General features: G+C 48.1%; 5 protein-coding genes across 5 annotated transcripts; 3 read left to right on the top strand and 2 right to left on the bottom strand.

Moving 5' to 3' along the window:
* Positions 1 to 2065: 2065 nt before the first annotated feature.
* On the bottom strand, positions 2066 to 4035 carry EDB91DRAFT_1062075 (mitochondrial carrier domain-containing protein; the record flags this gene model as incomplete). Its single annotated transcript, XM_041314501.1, has 8 exons — positions 2066 to 2230; positions 2283 to 2363; positions 2416 to 2500; positions 2549 to 2640; positions 3319 to 3396; positions 3518 to 3528; positions 3590 to 3625; positions 3678 to 4035. The coding sequence occupies 8 exons, from the start codon at positions 4033 to 4035 to the stop codon at positions 2066 to 2068; spliced, it is 906 nt and encodes a 301-aa protein (XP_041171005.1).
* A 4672-nt stretch (positions 4036 to 8707) lies between these two features.
* Positions 8708 to 10328, top strand: EDB91DRAFT_1167855 (uncharacterized protein). Its single transcript, XM_041320070.1, has 11 exons — positions 8708 to 9007; positions 9068 to 9113; positions 9163 to 9303; positions 9363 to 9428; positions 9487 to 9555; positions 9608 to 9654; positions 9710 to 9806; positions 9867 to 9874; positions 9929 to 9974; positions 10035 to 10042; positions 10097 to 10328. Exons 1-9 carry the CDS (start codon positions 8729 to 8731, stop codon positions 9959 to 9961), a joined length of 786 nt encoding a protein of 261 aa, XP_041171006.1. The 5' UTR covers positions 8708 to 8728; the 3' UTR covers positions 9962 to 9974; positions 10035 to 10042; positions 10097 to 10328.
* A 1022-nt stretch (positions 10329 to 11350) lies between these two features.
* Positions 11351 to 14059, top strand: EDB91DRAFT_86813 (ferric reductase NAD binding domain-containing protein). Its single transcript, XM_041328655.1, has 12 exons — positions 11351 to 11376; positions 11452 to 11972; positions 12031 to 12150; positions 12201 to 12226; positions 12277 to 12362; positions 12415 to 12558; positions 12612 to 12653; positions 12704 to 13212; positions 13262 to 13310; positions 13361 to 13425; positions 13481 to 13795; positions 13852 to 14059. Exons 2-12 carry the CDS (start codon positions 11606 to 11608, stop codon positions 13977 to 13979), a joined length of 1851 nt encoding a protein of 616 aa, XP_041171007.1. The 5' UTR covers positions 11351 to 11376; positions 11452 to 11605; the 3' UTR covers positions 13980 to 14059.
* Positions 14060 to 15734: 1675 nt separating this feature from the next.
* Positions 15735 to 16608, bottom strand: EDB91DRAFT_1229423 (Pex19 protein family-domain-containing protein). The gene is made up of 3 exons (XM_041321041.1): positions 16144 to 16608; positions 15918 to 16085; positions 15735 to 15859 (listed from the first exon to the last, which is right to left on the bottom strand). The coding sequence occupies exons 1-3, from the start codon at positions 16576 to 16578 to the stop codon at positions 15749 to 15751; spliced, it is 714 nt and encodes a 237-aa protein (XP_041171008.1). The 5' UTR covers positions 16579 to 16608; the 3' UTR covers positions 15735 to 15748.
* Positions 16609 to 17444: 836 nt separating this feature from the next.
* Positions 17445 to 19845, top strand: EDB91DRAFT_1087050 (uncharacterized protein; the record flags this gene model as incomplete). The annotated part of the gene is made up of 10 exons (XM_041316164.1): positions 17445 to 17811; positions 17860 to 17990; positions 18115 to 18200; positions 18246 to 18389; positions 18444 to 18485; positions 18537 to 19066; positions 19118 to 19166; positions 19221 to 19285; positions 19314 to 19661; positions 19718 to 19845. The coding sequence occupies 10 exons, from the start codon at positions 17445 to 17447 to the stop codon at positions 19843 to 19845; spliced, it is 1890 nt and encodes a 629-aa protein (XP_041171009.1).
* Positions 19846 to 20253: the final 408 nt, after the last annotated feature.

The following is a 20253-nucleotide window of genomic DNA, read 5'->3' on the forward strand; positions in this document are numbered from 1 at the left end:
TTGGAAAAGTGTCAATACGTGCTGAAGAGAGATACCAAAGCACATACCAGTAATAGCGACGCGTTGTATTCCGTTGAGGTTTGGCTCTCCCTGGTCCTGGGGGTATTCCTGTTGGCTTGACTCCTCGCCTGAGGGTGGAAGGGTATCATTGAGTGGGTTCGGTGCGGAACGTGTCGCGAAACGAGGCAGCCTATTGATGACGGAATAAAACGTCGCTCGAATGGCTTCGGAAATTGTGGTAAGTGCTGAATGAAGATAGATGACACATACTATTGGTGGCGACTTGCAGAGTTTCACTGAAATTGAGATGCGTTTCTCCCAAGTCCTGGGGGTGTTCTTGGTGGCTTGGTTCCTCACCCAACAATGTAAAGTAATCATCCAGAGCATCCGGTACAAAAATTGACATCTGGCTGGCTGAGGGACAGATACAAAGTGACAGTTGAGAGTAAAATGTGTACTAGCGATGGTGAAACAATGTGGTGATTGTAAAGTCTTGATGGGTTATAAGGAAGAAAAATTACAGCATACACGCGCGACCCACACCGCACTGCGAGTATTGGAATGATCCGGGACCGGTGTCAGCCGTAGAGAAGCAACTCCAACTACGCCATACATTCATGAATGGGTGTCAGATAGGTACAACATAAACACGTTGTAGAGTGCAACAGTGAGGCTGCGAGGCTCGCGACAAACCGCGTATTCCACAAGATTGAATGCTGTGAGGCGCTGTCTGAATGTTTATAGGCTTTAACCATGCAAGGAGTCACAGGGACTCACTGTCTGATGCACGAGTAGCAGCCCCGACACTGCCCCTAGACAGATGAAGTTCGCCGCTCAGGAACCCTTGGACTCGAAACTGCGCGCGCGCGAAGGCTGTTCTGCGGCATGGGCGGCGAGATGCGTACCCTAAACCTCCCTACCATCAACATTTACTTTCGAGGTTGTGAAAGGCCGGCTTCATCTAGATCCTCGTCCTGACTCCCCCACCTGGCCCACGAGTGGCACAACGGTGGGGTTCGCTGCGGCAATATGCGACCACGGGCCGCTCGGTGAAGTGGTCCTGATGGATCTACCAACACTCTAGCCCAGCTCCAGACAATGCGGAAATCCACCTGATATCCGCATGGGTATCACAGTTGCTTGCCTCATGGCAAAACCTGACGAACCTCCACACCAACCTATCCGAGTCCAGACTAGTGACGAGTCTATGCTTCGATCTGCTCGGGAAAAACCACCCTATGTCATGGTCATGACGATTCAGATTGCTGGGGACATTTCAAGGATCGTGAAGTGTTGAGTGAGGTTCCTCTCCTGATAGCATAGATGTCGAAGTTCGTTGGGATCTTCGGATCATGAAAAGAAGGAGCATGTTGAGCGTCTGGTCCTAGGTGTATGATGGAATCAGGATTGTACACAGAAACAGTCCAAGAACAACAAGATAACCCTGCCCACGTGTTCATTGCCATCAGATGTGAAGGTCAATGATGCTCCATTACTGGCAAGCTCCAGATACGAATTCGATAGACTATGTAGCCTAGAGCGCTCACCTAGTAAGCTCTGGGAAGTTGGGAATGTGCAATTATGAGACAAACGTTTTGCCTGGTCCTCATATGTCCTTCTTCGTGATTGACACGAGTTTTTTTCACTACGATATCCACCCATCGACTTGCGCTGGAAATAAGAGGAGAAGTGAATGATGAATACATCCCCGTGAACGACACGTGGGAGAGTTGAGGTTGACCAAGAGTCCCGAGATGTTTCCAAATCCGCCAGCAACACCCCTTTCTCGTGAACACAACACAAACTTGACAAAAGCGCGTTAACGCCTACGGGTAGAATACAAAACCGCAGCCTATCAAACAAAAGCCCAGCAACGCTGGCGACAGAAGATAAAATAAACAAAAAAGATCTTTAGATCGCAAATCCAACCATACTAGTACTAGGGGTACTTCCTCCGTGATATATCCAGGATAGAATCTATGCGTGGTATCGCACACACGATTCCTCCAGCATTCAATCAGGCTACAAATCCTTCTTTTAATTTAAAATGAATCGTGCGCCACGTTTACAAAGATCCGCGTTTCCAGTCCACGGCGTTTTTCAGCTGCTCGAGGGTCAAAAAGATGAGGATGGTAGTAGGCTGGAGACGCGTCCATGCGGGGAGCCAGCCTTTGAACATGAACATCGGGCCTTCGGTTGCTAGAGAGGAGCGGATTACTCCGAGTGTTGACTTCAAGAGATCAGTATCGCGCGTGGTCGATTAGCCGTAAAACGAGACTCACGCTCGAGCCAGGTCCAGAAGCGTTCATGATACGGCTCTTCAGCACGTCTGCGGGTGAGCAGACGGTTGTTGCAACCGTTCCCTGAGAGTGTGTTAGAGACAGATTATGGGAGATGAGAGGAAATAGAACATACTGCTGCGAAACTGGCCGTGAAATGGCAAGCGATGTTGTCATCGAAGTACTTTGTCTTCAGTAGCTCAGCCTTGAAGAAGTCGTACCTGAGAATAAATTAAAAATATGTGTGGTGGAAGTTTGGAATGACTCACGAAGCCAGTTGACTGGAGTTCATCAAGATGCTCCGGAAGACATTAGGGCCTACACCTCGCAGAAGTGATGATGGGCCCTCCTCGCGGACCATCTGCAATCATGATGTCAGCACTGTGGACTCGGAAGAAACAGTTGGGAAATGGCTGCAAGTGAATACGAAAAGATATAAGAGGAAAGAAGCGGCCCATCACTGTGGAGTCCCCTGCAGTGATGAGTTGCAAATCGCGGTGTTCTAAATTCGCTGACCCCTTTCGAGTCACATCGGCAAATTGATGACGTTGCATCCGCGAAGGGCTGGCGAGGTATATAAACCCATTAATCCATGATGCCATTCGTAATGCATTATGGTCTGGCTGTCAATAGAGAGTGCACTCAGTTCTGTACATACGGCCCAGGGTCGTCATGTATGGGTTAGAAGCGAAGCATTGGTGCGAGGGGCAAGCGTGCGAGCATCCAGCATGCATCCTCGGCACAACGAAAATACATGCGAGGATGACGAGAATGGCAGAGTGGGACGGGTAGGAGATAGAGCGGCGCATGGGAATATAAAGGATGAACAAGCGAGGATCAGTACAATCTTTCGCGTTTCTTCCGTCCCATCACTTCTGTGCGCCAAGTTCTAATCTGCATGACCATGCGCCACCTCGCGCGGTGATGCCCCACGATAATGGCGTCCTTGAGACACTAGCAAGAACACTGATGAAGAGGAAGAAACCAGAAACACGGAACCGGGCAAGGCACGTCTATATCACTTAGGCATGACACTTACTCTGAACAATGCGTCGAAGCAATGCTTATAATTAAAGCGCTTTTCGGGTGGTTTTGCGAAGTCGCCTTGCAGACGGACCTGATAGATATGGCGTGATTCGAAGACGAGGCGGGGCGAAGAGGTTCCGGGCGGGAGCGCAGAGTGACGTAATGTGGGGCAAATGTGAGCAAAAGGCAAGGTATTGGGACACGACACGCACCATGACAACCTCTGATCATGCGACATCGCTGTTCAGCGCACAGAGGTCACGATATATGACATCAAGGCTTACCACCAGGATTACCAACGACACCCGCGAGGGAGCCAGCTAACTCGGGTCTCAATATTGTGGATCGTACGATACAGAATTTCATACTCACCCATTACACCTGCTGTGGCGAGGATCCACGCAGGGCTTTGGGGGGTCGCACCCAAGAGTTTCTTGCTCTCATCATATGCCCAGAAGCGACACAAGCTGTAGCTCATCTGGCGCATCCAAGTGCCAGAGATACCGTCAAAGAGACCCCTTGCGCCAGCAGTGCGGATGGTCTTCTTTATGGAATCTACCATACGCTTGTCACCCGACGCCTGAAGGCGGACCTTGGTAAGATCGAGAGGGTGAGTGATAGAAGCAGCGATAGTTGCCGCCAGACCACCGAGATAGAAAGGATATGGCTGCTTCTTGGGCTTTGAAGCCGCAAGAGGTGGCGAAGGGGGTACTACAGCTTGTGTGGACATTGTGAGTGGTGGTTTGAGAGAGAGGATGTTCGACGGGGGTGAACCGGGCGCAACTAAATCGTCCGATGAAGACAGTCGCCTAATGAAGCTTTGAAGCCCTGGGCTATCAATAGGGGACATCCTAAACCCATGCTGACCAAGCAATTTAGTTTATTGGTTCCACTAGTACTGTGTGTCTTAGTTACCCGGGCCAGTCGTCATTTTCCAGTTCGTCGTCGTCGTCGTACACAGCGAGCTCCTCCTTCTTCATAATCTAGACGTTATGATATACAACGAGCTTCATAGTCTGCTCAACATAAGTGCTTTGCTTCTACGGAACGCCGCAGTTTAGAATCAGCTGCGATAGACAGGCGTGGCCACATGTCGTGTGACTGTCGACTTCCCTTCTACCTTCCCGTCATCTCCCGACTCCCCAAAATTACGGGTCTCCGCACCTTCCTTCCTCATCTTTTAGACCTCATCGATGGCTCATTTTCCTGCCCTTCATCCTTCTTTCATCCCCCCATCCCTTCATCCCTCTAGACGGCTTTCTCCTATCTCGAGCCTATAATTATAACCGTCTCATATGTGCTTCTTCTTCTCTTGGAAGTGCAGCTGGCCTCATGCAATTGACTCGATAAATCGTGGGTTTGAGTACGGCGCGCGTCGAGGCACCAGCGGGGCGTGCGACGCTCATGCGTGAACATCGCGCTGGAAAGTTTATTGCGGCCCACGGTCCGTGCGATCCCTGAAGCATACCACGGCGGGCGCACGTAGCAACTCGACATTCCGAGGGAAGGCTCTTTTGTTATTTGGTATGTTTTTGAAATAATTCACCCAATCGTGTTGATTTCACCACACCGTCGATCTTGGATGTGTTTGGGCGGGCGTGAAATCTGCACACGTTCTCAAAATTGGCCCCGAACATCCACGTCGTGAGTCCCGTCGTAGCCGTTCTACTTGTTCATTCCATGCGCTTGCGCTTGGCCTTCCCTTCAAGCATTTTATTCACTCGCCCGTGTCACATGGTAGCTCGATACTAGCAATATTTCGCGTGCTCGTCCAAGGTGCCAAGCGCTCAGCTGCCTCGCCGCGGCCCGTAGAGGGCATTTCCCAACTCGCGTATAATGGATGTCCATTTTCCTCATTCTGAACAAACCGTTGCTGTGCAAGGGTGCTCGGAATGACGAGAATGGTACCTCATCATTCAGCGGTTGTCTTTGATTTGACAGTATGATAAAGTGTTTTACTCTGATATTACAAGCGGGACGCACTAATGAACATTCATATCATGCCTTCCTAACGGATACTTCTCAATGCAAACACATCTTCCAGTTGGGAACTATTCACGGTACGTCGATTCTCAGTGCACGCACCTAGCTACAGTCTATGCCCACGCTATATAACCATGGCCAGTATGTCCCTCTGGCAGCTCCACGCATGAGGCCTGACTCATCAATTGACATTATTTGATCCAGGACAAATACTCGCCTTTTGCAGGATAACAGCAATACTTTCCACCACCCGGACATCATGTTATATGCAGAGTATCGTGTGGCATATGTCGGGCGCCATTTTTGTTTGCTCAGACTAATTGATTACGGACCTATCAGAACACGCTTGAATGCTTCGACATGAGACAGCGAGACGGTGGAAACACGCGAAGGGTACCGCGGCACGGAGCTCCAGCCCCAAGACACCACAGTTGAGTCCCTCTCGAATTTTGCCACATTTTTTGGTCGTACCTTATTGGCTGCTGTTCAAGACGGTGGGGCCCTGAGAATGAGAGCGAGACCATCATGCACGGGAACAACGTCGAAATCAAAGGCTGAATTCAGGTATATTCGGGAACCTTTCCCAAGACAAAAAGAACTGGAAAACACGAATGCCGTCCACGAGTTGTAGCTCGTAGGTGAGGCATCACTTGCGTATAATTGGACGGCGTCATGCAGTTTCGTTTCTTCAGAAGTCATCAGATTTACCATCTTCGACACACGCCGCTTTGTCGGCGTATGTGTAAACTGAGCTCCAATGTCTGTTGGGAGCCACATGATACGAAGAATGACCTTGCCACATATGCGAGACACAGTATCGTTGAAAGCGTACAATCACTCCGTTCTTACAATATGTAGATGGCGTCTTGCTGTACATATCAACAAGATAACTCCGATACCCATTAACTAGCGTAAAGTGACTTGCTGTACCCTTGGCACATAAAATTTGATTATAAATGCTTCGATCTGGCTTTTGCATCTAATGTTTCGAAAGGTCAAGCTCCAATCACTGCAATTACAAAGGGCATCGCACGGCGAAAACGCTATTTGTTCTGTCCTGACTGACGTCACCAGTTTATTTTTCTGGAAGTGCCATGCAGATGTTGTCCAATCAGAATATCCAGAAAACAGACGGTATCCAGCAGACAACATGACATAACATTACAATGATGCATTGAATGACTGTCGACGGAGATTAGTAAATGCATTTAGAATGATCCCGTAGCAAACCCAGTGGGATAGACTAGATAGCGATCAATTCACAGTTGCTGGCAAGGGGATCTATCAGCAACGAAGATCATTTGGAGCGTACTACATGGCATGAACATCATCGAAGCCACGACATCGCCCGTCCAGGATCAGATCGAACTGGTGAATATCATCAACTCAACAAGATAACTCTGGGCGATGCTTTGATGGGCATCGTGGATGATGATGGCAGACACCGCGGCCTAGAATTGAAGGTTTGGGAAGTTAACCCCCTCCCAATCGTTGCTGTATTCCTCCCGAATTTGCGGACGGGGCAAACAAAGGGCTTTGTAACTGGGTGATGGACAATGCTATGGAGATTAGGGTATGGAGCAGAACTTGGATTCTTTGCAGCCAATCCAGCTGAAGCGCTACACTAATGCTGCTTCCGTCTATTGCACTTTGTTTCAAACAGAGTGGAATGGCCAGAAGCAGTATTAGTTATTACAGAAGGGTGCAAATATCATTCCAGTTGATTCGATCGCATATGTACACAGGATACTATAAACTCTCTACAGGATCAGATGCTATCAAAAATGAAATGATTCGGGATAGAACCACAATGGGAATTAGGGTTACTCCCGAAGATGTTCCTCGGGGCAACGTGCGGCTGCAATTAGTGCCCATACATATTGCCACAGCAGTCTGCCACATCATTTCAGCCCCTGATATTCGGAAACGGAACAGGAGACCTCACCGTATCAGATCCTGTTCCAAAAAGGTGCCACCAAGAAACGTCATCTCGGTATCTGTCAAATCGTAGAAATGCTCACTTTCTAGCGTATGTTTCGCGAACGATGGGCCGACGTCCACATTACTATGCTGTGGAACGATTCAAACATAATCTGAAGATAGGCAGGGCAATAGTACTATTTGCTGTGTTGCACCTGAAGTGGTCAGTTACTCCACGCAGACGGAATAGAAATATTTCCAGAATGAGGTTCCGCTGGCCATGTCGCACAGACAAAAGGAACAGCAAAGAACGAAAGGATACAAATACAGATGCGCTGGGGACACGAGCGTTCTGGGTAGAAAGATCGGAATCGGTCCGCACTTGCCATTGGTGGACGAAACTCGTCAAACGTATCCAGAGCGGGAGGATCGGAACAAGTTCCCAACTCAAAAGGATTTGTGTCAGGGATCGATTGGCCTGTGTCATTTCTCCGAATTGGGGCGACTGTGTTGGTGGCCCTTTGTAAGCTCGTTTCGTAGCACATATGGTCAAGTCGTGGCTTCCCTTTTGCGTCGTTGAAGTCGATAGTTACGCTAAATGTCAAAGTTCGGGAACATGGCTCTACGACCTTTCGGTGTGCTCGGGCATCAATGTATAACGTGTGTGCCACTCGGAACCATGATGGCATGCATGGCTCTCTGGCACGTTACACCATCTACATATTTTGGAGCTGACGTCAGAGTTCCAAGAAAAAGTGCAGAGGGCGCTCCGGCTAGTTGGAAGTCCGCATTTTTCTTCCAAACTCGGAGGAGTGCTAACGTTAGCTCCATAACACCTGGTTTCGACTCTGATACGAAGAGAGGCTTTGTGTATTCATTGATGCCAAATAAGAGCCAGAAATTGGGATCCTGTGCTCCGCTACGGGATAGAACATCATTGGCGTTGATTAGAGGAGATTGGGGACGATCGCGGGTTCCGCTGCTAGCTTCTGTCTCTTGTCGAACGTTTCCGGCAATACTAAGGCCATCATTTTCAAGAGATCTCACGTAACTTGAAGTCCACCGATGTTCCCTGACTTCCCGAATTCGCATGCTCGTTGGGAATGCCGCTTCTGGTCAACCCGGTTACTTCGGTCTTGCGAAAGATGTAGATGATGATGGGGAGGATAAGTCGATACCATAAACTGATGGCATGGATAAGTCAGGGGCTTTTTTGTCAAGTGGATGACTGAAGTCCTACATTAAATAACATGCTATCCTCGGCCCTCGGCACCCTGGAGCGATAACGTCGGGGTATCATAACGTCAGTAACGTGAGTTGCGATAACATAACATCAGCAAGTACTTCGTGACACTTCTGATGTGGTCATGGTCGGACAATGATAGCACAGTTGCTCACGCGCGGTCAGGTTGCTCGCCATTTTGAGATGACAGCGCTAACAGACTTTGCGAGTACAAAAGGCGCGGTGCACCCACGAGAGACTGGCAAGAAAGCCAGCGCTTCGCTGCACACCAGGTCAGATGATGTCCACAGAATCCAACTCCAAAGGCGTCGCAGTCGTCACTGGATCCGGTCAAGGAATTGGGCACACCATCGCAGTACGCCTTGCAGGAGATGGCTACGACGTCGTGATCAACGATTTGGAAAGTAACAAAGAGAATTTGGACGCAGTCAAGAAGGAAATCACTGCTAATTTCCCGGAGCGCAGAGTATTGATCGTGTTTGCAAATGTCACTATCGAGGAGGAAGTCAAAGGACTGGTTGAGAGTGCAGTGAAAGAGTTTGGCAAGCTGAATATTGTGAGATGTTTACAACTGCATGATGAACAGACTTGACAGTCGCGATTCACCACACACTAGTTTGTTGCAAACGCAGGCATTGCCGTGATAAAACCACTCTTAGAAAGTGAGTTAAAGTTACACTCGACGCATCAGGCTTTACTAAAAAACTGCAGCAACATCCGATGACTGGGATTCTGTGTTTGCAGTGAATGTCAAAGGCACTTTTTACAGTTATAAATATGCGGCGCAGCAGATGATAGCCCAAGGTGACGGTGGAAGAATTATCGGCGCAAGCTCTCTCGCGGGAAAGAAAGGCAGGTTCACATCACGTGACATACGGCTGTTCGTTGGTTTATGATGTCATGTTTTTTAGGTCATGCTTCAGTCAGCGCTTATTGTGCATCAAAGTTTGCTGTGCGAGGGCTGACGCAATCTGCAGGTGCTGTATTCCCATCTAGTCTCACGATAATTTCACCTTCATACCGTTTTGTTATCAGCCGTTGAACTTGGTCGCAACGGAATCACCGTGAACGCATATGCGCCTGGAGCAATTCAGACATCAATGCGTGAGTTTTGAGATTTTGGCATCAATATCCACTGGTAATATATGTCGCGTAGTTTCCGAGTTGGCGGCAGTAGATGATTCCGTCGACCTTTACGAGGAAGTAAGTTCTCCACCAATGTGCACTGAGAAGCTAATTTTGACATTTCATACTTGAGTTCAAACGGTTGTCATCAGTAGGTCACCTTGGAACTACACAGGATGTCGCGAGCCTGGTTTCTTTTCTGGTAACCCCGGAAGCACGTTTTATCACAGGTATCTCGTACATTGTTCCATGAGCTCTGTGACTGACGGGCGCAATGCGTTGTTTCGCAGGCCAGACAGTAAGTATATTCTCACTCGTACCCACGGAGGACGCAATCTGATATGGTTTATAGATAACGATCGACGGTGGTATCTTTTTTGATTGAACGCGGACCACAGGTATCTTGTATCTTGTTTCATAAGCTCAGTAACTGATGGGCGTAACACGTTGTTTTGTAGGCTAAATAGTAAGTATATTCTCACTCGAACCCACAAGGGACGCAATCTGATATGGTTCATAGTTATAGATAACGGTGATACATATATTCTTTAAGCTTCGATCGAAGGTGGATCGGTGACGCCTAGGATGTGTCTCCTTACCTTTGCCTTTCTGGACATCATAACTTTTGTACGGACAAGCACGCCTGTACTTCTTTGATTGATGCTAGAATAGTAATAATGGTAAACCCTCCCGCATTGCGTTTGAGACTGGCTTACAAGTGACGATTCAGCGACCACCATACATACCAGAACCAACATGTCAATCGCGTACTTCCGGTATTCAAGCGACTCACGGTCATAAGGCCTTTTTAGAATGTTGGGCCATTTCCGTCAGCCCTGATCGGCTAATTAAAGCGATATCATTGATCCGCCATGGATAGGCACTTGGAGCAGATTCCTAATAACACATTCCTCGAAAACGTGTCGCCTAACATAAATAAACGGTAGAATGGTTACAGCGGTTACAAAGAAATCAATGGCGACGACACCAGGCTGTGTCACAGGAATGGCTGAGTGAGATGATGACCGAGTAGAATAATGATGATGACGAGATAGATAATCTAGACAGCGAGTTTGCAGTGAGTTGTAGTTGAGATCGATCATTGACTACGCGTTAAATCAGCCGTAGAAGCTCTCCCTACATCAGCAAAACACTTTGCTTCTGTGGGTTCTGTACAGAACAGAACCCACAGAGTCTCACAGAGTTCCACAGTGCAGTGTTTTGCTGATGAGTAGCGTACTATCACGAAGATTTCAATGTTGCAAACATTGATTGATGAATCTTGAGCTCATACCACAGTGCGTTATATTTAATCGTACTGAGACCTATACGTTCAACCATTCACTTCAAGCCAATTCGAAATATTGACTTCGACCTAGCTTCGAGCGACCGCCGTGATGGTTAGTAATTGACCCTGTGGGGAGCCTAGGAAGCTGGAAAGTTGCTGCCACGCGTCAATATAACAGCCTATGGGGGATATTATCGGCGAGGCACGCCTTTATCAGGGCAACGCCGAGGTGAGCGGTATTAACAATGCTTAACACCGAATAGGTATTTTACCTAAAAAAAATCCCGATTGACGGTTCATGCAACAAGCTGTCCACAACAACACGACGAGGTGCTCTGTAATGGGATAATCTTTTACCGTGGCAAGGGAACCAAATTAGCTTGACAATCGAAGTAGATGAGTCGATTCCCGAACATCGCAAGGTTTTATGTAATTAGTTCACCATCCACAAGGTCGATTTCTAATGGATATCCTAATACCCTCTTGTTCAGTTCTACTTCCGCGATTCACCGGCAAGTTTTCAAATCTTGGCGATCATCTTCTCGTCTTGGCACTAAATCTTCCATATTTGATAATCCTCCATGTAGCATTTGAATATCACTGCGGCATGTAATGCCATCGCCTGAATATTATTCGGGCTTGAAAAAATCCACGTATGTCCATCCTATTTAGTCTGGAGCTCTTAAATTCTTTCCCCGCACTTCTTCTCGACTCCTGTTCATCCCCTCTTCGTGACTTACCATGGCTCCCGATTTCTCTGAAGCTGACATACCGTTTCTTGTGGAGAGGAATACCAAATACCCTGAACAAGTGTGGTATATTCTCACCGTGTTTCTCCTCGTAGTTGGTTTCTTCCAGTGGGGGTCATTCCTTCACTCCAAGTTCGCCAGGCGAGAACACCATGAGTCTGATGACGAAATGGCTACTACCAATGGCCTTCACCGCAACTTTTCTCTCCGTCGTATCCCGCTCGCGTTCATTAATTTCTATCGCGTCGTTGCCTTTCGGTGGACCTTCGAAATAGGCAAAACCTATACCCTCAACATGGCAGAGGTTTTTGTGACTTTGTCATATATTGCTCTTCTCTTGGCGTACAGCTTCATTAATAGTAAGTCCACATTTGTGTGCAGTCCTGCTTACACCACACTCACCACTAAATCACGCAGCCACCTCCGTCGGGGGTCAGAAGCTTGACATTGTCTACTGGAGCAACCGCGTGGGCGTGCTCGCCGCCAGTCAGTTTACCCTCGTCACAGCACTTGGTACCAAGAACAACCTCGTGTCTTGTAGGTAAAATATCTATCAATTCGGCGTGTCGCTCACCGTTCTGTTTTAGTGGTCACAGGCATCAGTTACGATAGGGTGGGGCCCTTAAATTACTCTCCGTGGAGCATTTACTCATTCACGTGCAGCTCAACTATATCCATCGAATGATGGCTAGGACATGCTTTATGCTACTTGTGATACATGTAGCGGGCCAAATTGCAGCCTTTCCCTTGTACGTACCTCCAATTCACACTTGCAATTTGTCTAACACAGTTTATCGAAAGCTTTCAGTCGGCTTTGAACGAGGCATGGCTCCGCTTAGGGATGACTGCCATGACTGCGTTCTCTATCCTGATCATAGTGTCACTGCGTCCCATTCGCACTGGAGCCTATGAGGTCTTCTTCTACACTCACTTCTTTGGTGTCCTGTGGGTGTAAAATCCTACGCGCTTGTGATTTCTTTTTGACCGACAGAATTCAGGATATTCCTGCTGGGAGGATATTACCATACCTCGTCTGTTAAGTAAGTGCAAATAAATACAGACAGCTTCGTTTCTGACGTGCAGCAAACAGCAAGTCGTTCTGGATATGGCCCTCGTTTGTATTGTGGGGGCTCGATCGCTTCATCCGGGTGGTTCGGCTAGTTGTGTTCAATCACTCTTACTTTGGCTTCAAATCAGGATCTGGGACGATGGATGCGGTGACAGAATTGCTTTCCGAAACTGTCGTTCGATTGCGCCTACATCGCCCCCCTCATTTCCACTGGGCCCCAGGGCAAACAGCGTATCTAATCATGCCCTCAGTTTCAACGTTGCCATTCGAAGCGCACCCTTTTACCATTGCGAGTTTTGATTCTAGTCTGCTGTCGACCGCGACGGCGGAGGATCAATCAACAAGTCAGGTTCTGGGATCAAGCGCTCCATTCTGGAAGGAGCTGGTGTTTTTGATCAATGTGCGCGAAGGGTTCACGAAAAATCTAAAGGAGGTGGCTGCTAGGAATGGCACAGTCAAGGTGTTCGTAGACGGTCCTTACGGCCCGGCACCTGACCTCGGTTCTTACGACACAACCGTATTAGTCGCAGGTGAGTTGTGCTTTGTCTCGTGAGATCAAACAGTGCTCATCGAACTCAGGAGGATCGGGTGTCTCGCACACCCTCCCGGTCTTGTTAAACATTATCGAGTACGTGCGTTCATTTAATGATTGACATTGTTGCCTGATTGTCGTTATAGACGCGTACGCCAGGGTAAAAGCTCGTGCAGGCGGGTGGTGTTCATTTGGTCGATACGTGGGGCTTGTACGTAGATTAGTCTTCTTCTCTCTACGGACATTACTAACGTCATATATTACAGCACATGTTCAGTGGATTGAAGAAGCACTTGTCAAGGCCGTTCAGCTTGCATCACCTTCTTTGACAGTATCTATTCGCATCTTCATCACTGGTTCTCCATCAACGACACAATCCGACTTGTCCGGGGAAGATGTTTCCACCCTCTCAAGTTCAACCGAGAAGAAGGGCACTTCCGAACCCATTGTAACCAAGATAGAATCCTTTTCATCGCCGTTACTGTTGTTGCGCGGCGTCAAGATGGAATTCGGAAGACCAGATCTGGATGCACTTCTCAAAGAAGAGGTCAATATGGCCTCGGGGAGGATGTCGGTGAGCGGTAAGTACTAATTACGGCGACCTCCAAGAATGTGCCACTTACTGACAGGGCTTCAGTTTGCGGATCGCAGGGTATCGCACGCACGGTCCGTAATGCACTTCGCTTCCCTGTCTCTGGGCCTTCCAGTATTCTCAGTGGAGGACCGAGCGTGACCCTACATGTTGAATCGTTCGGATACGCGTAAATCTGATATTCTCCTCTTAATTATTCTTAATTCGAGTTATGGGTTTTCTTTTCAACCAGTGTATCCCCCGACTTCACAAAGATTCACTCAGTACTGTATCATTTTATCATATTGGATGCCCCGAACATCAGCTGCGATAAAAGGTTGAATGGCTCGTACCTAAAGTAGGATACTCATTAAAACATAGGCGAGCACTACAAACATACATAGAACGTTATACTTTCGAATTACCTTGGCATCATACTCAAGCACGTCCTGAGGGCAAATTATGTAATGGGAAGCATATCTGAACGCATTGAAGCATCCCTGACCTGGGAGTTGTCGGGAAGTTCCACAGACAGCGGAAGGAACACCATGTCGCGGCCAGAAGAAGTTGAGAAGCAGCGCCAGCTGCGGCTGCCAGGTCCATCTGCAAATCCACTGAAATAAACGTACGACTTTGAGTAGCGCACTCATGCGATTGGTGGAGATGTGCTTACGAACGCAAACCTGAACTAAACCCAAAGCGAACTTGCTCAAAAAGCACTTTGAGAGGAACAGATCGGCGGCCTATTTGAGTCTGACGCAAAGAGTTTAGCCTGGTGCTGGCCAAAAGATTGACGTTGACATTTGTCAATGCGAGTAATGATCGGCGACCAATCAGACATTTTGTGATAGGGACTTAATAGATGGGTTCATTCAGGAGGAGAATGAATGATCTATTTAAAACGTTATCAGTGTTCTGGCTTAGTAGGAATCGGTGACACGATCTCGTGCGTTGGGATAGCTCGGGGTGGGACGCAGGCAGGTGGAACCGCTGGGAGGGCGGGATAACCTGCCTACGAATTCGATCGTGCCAGTGACTCTTTGAAAAGTTCGCAAAAAGGACGGTATGGATTAACCATTATAATGTATAAACAATAGAGTAGAAGGAAATTATGGATTGCGGAGTAAAGTAAGAAAAGGGAGTAAATAATGAATGTAAGTACGAGTGAGGATGCGAGAGCTAGTATGCTGAACGAGTCGACGCGGGTGCGAGAAATGAACAAAGGAAGAAAGGACGCGATCCGCTCAGCTGCCGGGATACTCCGGCAGGCTACGTTACCCGGCATCTGTACATTGATCGCGTTAGGGTCGAGTCTCGAGGAGACTAGAAGCGATTTGCAGTTCTTAACCTAACGTCAACCTCGGGGCCGGTCGGTTGGAAAAACACGTGAAACAGCGACATGACGTTGCAGCGTTGTGTTTTGTATCCACAGGCATTAATGTCGTAGGGCTACTCCAGACCTCTGGGATAATCCAGAGATTTTTGGGACTACCTTGAACAGTCGTTCCACTCGAGCAGACAAGTCTCTGCGAACATGCGGTTTCCGAACTAAATATATCTTCGAGTGAAGATTCGACGCCAACTTTATCGTGATGCATGCATCGATGACTTCCCACCCATCGTTGGAACGTTCTGTAGCATGATCAACACGCTAAGCCATAAATGTGGCGTCAGTGGGCAAATAATGCACCGGATAACGTGAACCATGATCCGAACCTCGTTTTTCATGCACATCAGGAATTCTCGCCTGCACCGGAAAGGAGGTAACTCATAGTAGAAAAGTGTACGAGCGTTGCATTTGGCACATACAGCAATTCGAGCACCAGTAAGCACGCGAAGCTGGGCTCGATTCATATCATGAGCACATGATGAATTCTACGAGAGAAACTACATTAGTGATGTCGATGCCTACAAACTCAGGTATTGCTTATTAAAGTTATCCTCTTCCTCCGCCAAGATGCATTCAACTGATAGCACAGTTATCTGGCATATCTGGCATTCCATCAGCACCCATGCCGAATCCAGGGGGCAATGGACCCATGATTTCCTCCGGAGGAGACCCGTGTTTCTGAAGCTGTGATAATACCGGCGATATTGATGCCATGCCGAGTATAGTAGACTGACCAACGCACCTCGCCCATAAGGTCGACAACTTTGGTTCTTGTCTTATCGTCGTCGTCAGTGTAACCTTCCGATTGGAAAATTTCAAGGAGCTGCTTCATGCAGATGATCTGCGCATCATAGCGTTTCTTATCATCAGATGATATTGTAGATGCATGGGTTTTGAGGTAGTCGGGGAACTGCAGATATGACGAAGGAAAAATGAGAGCGTTCGCATATCGTAAGACATATGCTTACCTTATCCGAGAGTTCTTTCAGCGGCTCGTAGAGGACGTCCTTGCCCATGAGCTGGCCCATCATAGCTTCCAGGACGCCCTGTAACTCTTCCTCATTCTCGCCTCCGAATTGAGAGAGAAGCGCCTCGAGTGGATCAGTGCCAGTAGCAGAACCACTCGCATCTGATGTCTTCAAGCCTGACTCGCTCTCATTTAGCTTGTTCATAGTGTTCCGGATGCGTGATTGGAAGTCGTCCTTTTCTCCGATTTTAGGGGCAGTAGGTGCTCCCTGTGTTAGGGACGGGTCGATCGATGCATCCATCCCTTCTATCAACATCGCTTCCCAAGCCGCTGCGAGGGCACGCTCCCGCTCTTCTCGTTGTTCTGAAGTCTCGTCTTCTTTGTCTGAACCTTCATTAGGCCCATGCTGTGCGATATCGCGCCAAAGCGATTCCATTCCCTCAGCAAGCTCTTTCGCAAAATCAGCCCCAAAGTCAACATCTGACGAAGATTGTTTTATTTTCGATGCCTGAGACGAGGTTGGTTCATTCACAGCAGGCGATAACGTCGATTGTTGGGATAAACTGGACGCGGTGACATTGGAAGGAGTAAATTGATCTAGAACATCTGCTAGCTTTTATAAGCGGATCTGGATAATAAAAACATGATCGGCTTCTGACCGTCGAGATCATCGACGTCGTCTTCGTCGTCAACACGTGGTTTGGTGCTGTTGGACATGAGGTGCGCTTTGTACCAATTACATAAGTAAGTGAACTCCGTTCATCTGGTGGCGTAGACCAGCCAATTCATTGCCAAGCGTTCCTCACGGTCGTCAATTAGACCTGTTTCGAAACTTTTCAGAATTTTGCTCGATGGTTGAGCTCCTCTAGCACACCATTTATACACCTGACAGCCAGTGCAATCTTCCACACTCTCATGCTATCCGTATGGGGCATGAACCAGATTCAAGTTGTTATATGCTTGAGCCTCCGGCGCTCATTCAAAGCTCTTCGCCGAGATTGATCACACTTGCTCCGCAGCACTTATCAGACCACGGGGAAACTAGTAAGATTGGCAGATCCGATACCTATTGGGAAACCTAAGTCTGACATACTAACGTTCACTTTCCAGCCAATCCAATCCTCCCGTTTAGCATTCTCAGTTAACGTCCGAGGCAACAACTCAGGTCTACTACCCAAGGTCCTAAATGGCACTTTCGGATGTACATAATTGTTTGTTCCACGCAGGGACTGACTATAAAATTAATTGCCAAGAGTGCAGCCCTTTGAATACAGGTCCTTGTGCTCTCTACTTCTAACCATCATGGATACAGCTGGCCCCACCGACGATTCTCTGCACACCACCAGAGACACTTTGTACCCGATGCAAGCATGGTATTGCATCGGTATTTTCATTTTCGTTATCGCCATTTTTCAGTGGATCTCCTTTTTTCACTCCAAGTTCTCCAGGAAGCGTTCCACGTCCAACGGTTCCGATCCAGAACAAGCTCCTGTGCACCATCGTCGCGTTTTTTCGTGGCGTCGCATCCCTTTGGGACTTGTCAATGCATACCGTGTTATTGCTTTCCGCTGGACAGTTGAAATCGGAAAGTGGTACACCCTCAACGTGGTTGAGATTTTTGTGACCGTGGCGTATATTTCGTTTCTTTTTATATGGGCATTCATCAACAGTGAGTTCCCTGCCTATGCTACTGGCAGGATCTGAGAATGCTTTCTAGCAACCAACCTCGAGGGTCACAGACTGGACATTGCATACTGGGGCAACCGCTCGGGCGTGCTTGCCGCGAGCCAGTTCCCACTGATTACTGCACTTGGAACCAAGAACAATGTCGTATCCTGTATGGCTGATGTACTAGCATTCTCATCTGCTTGCTGATTTGCCTACAGTAATCACCGGTATCAGCTCTGACAAGGCAAGTCTTTACGATATTTGATGTTGCTTTGTGATAACACGGTTTCGGTTGTTCCTGAAGCTTAACTATGTCCATCGTATGATGTCCAGAGTCGTCTTGATCTTACTCGGCGTTCATGCAAGCAGTGAGGTCGTTCAAAACGCGCCGTACGTACACATGCATCAAGAGCGCAACACTCTAACACCATACAGATTCCAACCATTCCTAAATGAGGCGTGGGTAAGATGTGGCATGACTGCCATTACTGCATTGACCATTCTATGCGTTTTCTCTTGGCGCCCCATCCGAGCACAAGCCTATGAGCTTTTCTTCTACGTTCATTTCGTTATGGTTCTGTGAGTCCGCTCCAGTTATATTGTATTGGTGAAATGACACAACGTTTATTTCAGCACTTTCCTCGTCTGTGCTTACTTCCACACACAATATGACGCGTGAGTCTTATCAAATACACAATTCCAATATTCATAACTTGTGGTCGCCAGAGTTACCTACTGGATCTATCCCTGTTTTGTAATCTGGGGACTGGACCGCCTTATTCGCGTCCTTGGTATTGCGGTGTTTAATCACTCATACTTTGGATTCAAGTCAGGATCTATGATGGACGCGACCGTTGAACTCCTATCCGACGACTTTGTTCGGTTACGTTTCCACCGCCCGTCTCATTTCCGCTGGTCCCCTGGGCAAACTGCCTATCTTATCATGCCAACCGTCTCACGCCTGCCGTTCGAGGCCCACCCTTTCACCATTGCCAGTTTTAATTCGAACCTTTTTGATGTGCTCCAGGTTCAGCAGCCTCAGGGCGAAAGATATACTACTCAGATCACAGAACAGGATCTTGGATCTAGTGCTCCCTTCTGGAAGGAGCTGGTGTTTTTCGTCAACGTGAAGAAGGGATTCACCGCCCGCTTGAAAGAAGCTGCCTCGAAGGGTGAAAAAGTCAAAGTCTTTATCGATGGACCATATGGACCGACTCCTAACCTGGGTTCATACGACACATCCGTGCTCATTGCTGGTTAGTCGTCGAAGTTTCTGCGAGTACTGCTCTTACATGTTCTATTTTTAGGTGGATCCGGAGTCTCGTATACGTTACCGATATTGTTGCATATTATAGAGTATGTCGACTGGCTTACCGTTTGTGTATTTTTAACCTTTTTTTCTTCTTCCAGAAGTGTCCGCAACGGTAAAAGCAGCTGTGGCCGTGTGGTCTTCATCTGGTCAGTTCGGAACGCCGGTAAGTATTGTTCATGCATCGGCTTGAGGCCTTGTCAAGGTCAACATTGATGTTCGCCAGACTACATTCACGGGATCGACGAGACTCTCATCCGAGCACTTCAACTTGCACCTCCTTCTTTATCCATCTCAATTCCGCATACACGTTACCGGTAGACCAGAAACTATCGAGACCTTGCCACGTTCTTCGAGTGATGACGCCAAACCGGCGTTTGATCACTCCGAGACGGTGGTGTTGCAGGAGGGAACAGCTATGGATAAAAGCGTGGACTCCCTTTTCGCCATAGAGTCGGTCAAGGTTCAAACTGGAAGGCCCAACCTGCCAGCCATGCTCCGAGATGAAATGGAAATAGCGACGGGCAGAATGTCTGTTAATGGTCAGCCTCCGTCTCCAGTATGCTACAAATTACAAGGGCACTTACTCTACTTGTAGTGTGTGGCTCACAGGGGATAGTTCGATCTGTTCGTCGTGCCCTTCAAATCCCAATGTTTGGCCCTCTCAGTGTAGCCAACGGCGGCCCGAGTGTTACTCTACACATCGAGTCCTTTGGTAGCGCTTAGTACAACGGACACCCAGGTCACCATTATGAAGAGCCACAAAATATTTTCTGGAAACGCCCACAACGATTCGTTATCCCCCATGTTCACTTTAAGTATTACTAGATCCGGTTGTAGCAGGGGTTGCCGGCGGGACGAGGAGTAGCAGGCAGGAGGAGCAAAGCAAGGAGTGCTAGAGGTCTCGGGAGTTCTCAGGGTCTCATCACATGTGTACGAGTAGACACGAGTCAGCAGACAGCGTTAACGTCATCATCCTCTCCAGAACGTAGAGCTTAAGCCGGGTTCCACCGGTAGCATGACACTCAATTTTCAGCCCGTCTCTTGTGTCAGCTAGACTCGTCAGCCACTTCCTGCAAGACGATCAATATTTTTGCTATTCGTATCTTCCGACGCACTGAAGCTTTATTCCTC

The sequence above is a fragment of the Suillus paluster genome (assembly GCF_016628075.1).
Source record: "Suillus paluster strain FC165 chromosome Unknown EDB91scaffold_114, whole genome shotgun sequence".
NCBI lineage: Eukaryota > Fungi > Basidiomycota > Agaricomycetes > Boletales > Suillaceae > Suillus > Suillus paluster.

Bases quoted from the DNA above. Each gene is read 5' to 3' on its own strand.
- EDB91DRAFT_1167855 (XM_041320070.1), top strand. From the start codon at position 8,729: ATGATGTCCACAGAATCCAACTCCAAAGGCGTCGCAGTCGTCACTGGA. The intron at 9,008-9,067 runs GTGAGATGTTTA...ACCACACACTAG, and splicing joins AGTTTGGCAAGCTGAATATT to TTTGTTGCAAACGCAGGCAT. The intron at 9,304-9,362 runs GCAGGTTCACAT...CATGTTTTTTAG, and splicing joins CTCTCTCGCGGGAAAGAAAG to GTCATGCTTCAGTCAGCGCT.
- EDB91DRAFT_86813 (XM_041328655.1), top strand. From the start codon at position 11,606: ATGGCTCCCGATTTCTCTGAAGCTGACATACCGTTTCTTGTGGAGAGG. The intron at 12,151-12,200 runs GTAGGTAAAATA...GTTCTGTTTTAG, and splicing joins CAAGAACAACCTCGTGTCTT to TGGTCACAGGCATCAGTTAC. The intron at 13,213-13,261 runs GTGAGTTGTGCT...CATCGAACTCAG, and splicing joins CACAACCGTATTAGTCGCAG to GAGGATCGGGTGTCTCGCAC.
- EDB91DRAFT_1229423 (XM_041321041.1), bottom strand. From the start codon at position 16,578: ATGGAATCGCTTTGGCGCGATATCGCACAGCATGGGCCTAATGAAGGT. The intron at 16,086-16,143 runs GTAAGCATATGT...TCATATCTGCAG, and splicing joins TGAAAGAACTCTCGGATAAG to TTCCCCGACTACCTCAAAAC. The intron at 15,860-15,917 runs GTGCGTTGGTCA...GTATTATCACAG, and splicing joins TTGTCGACCTTATGGGCGAG to CTTCAGAAACACGGGTCTCC.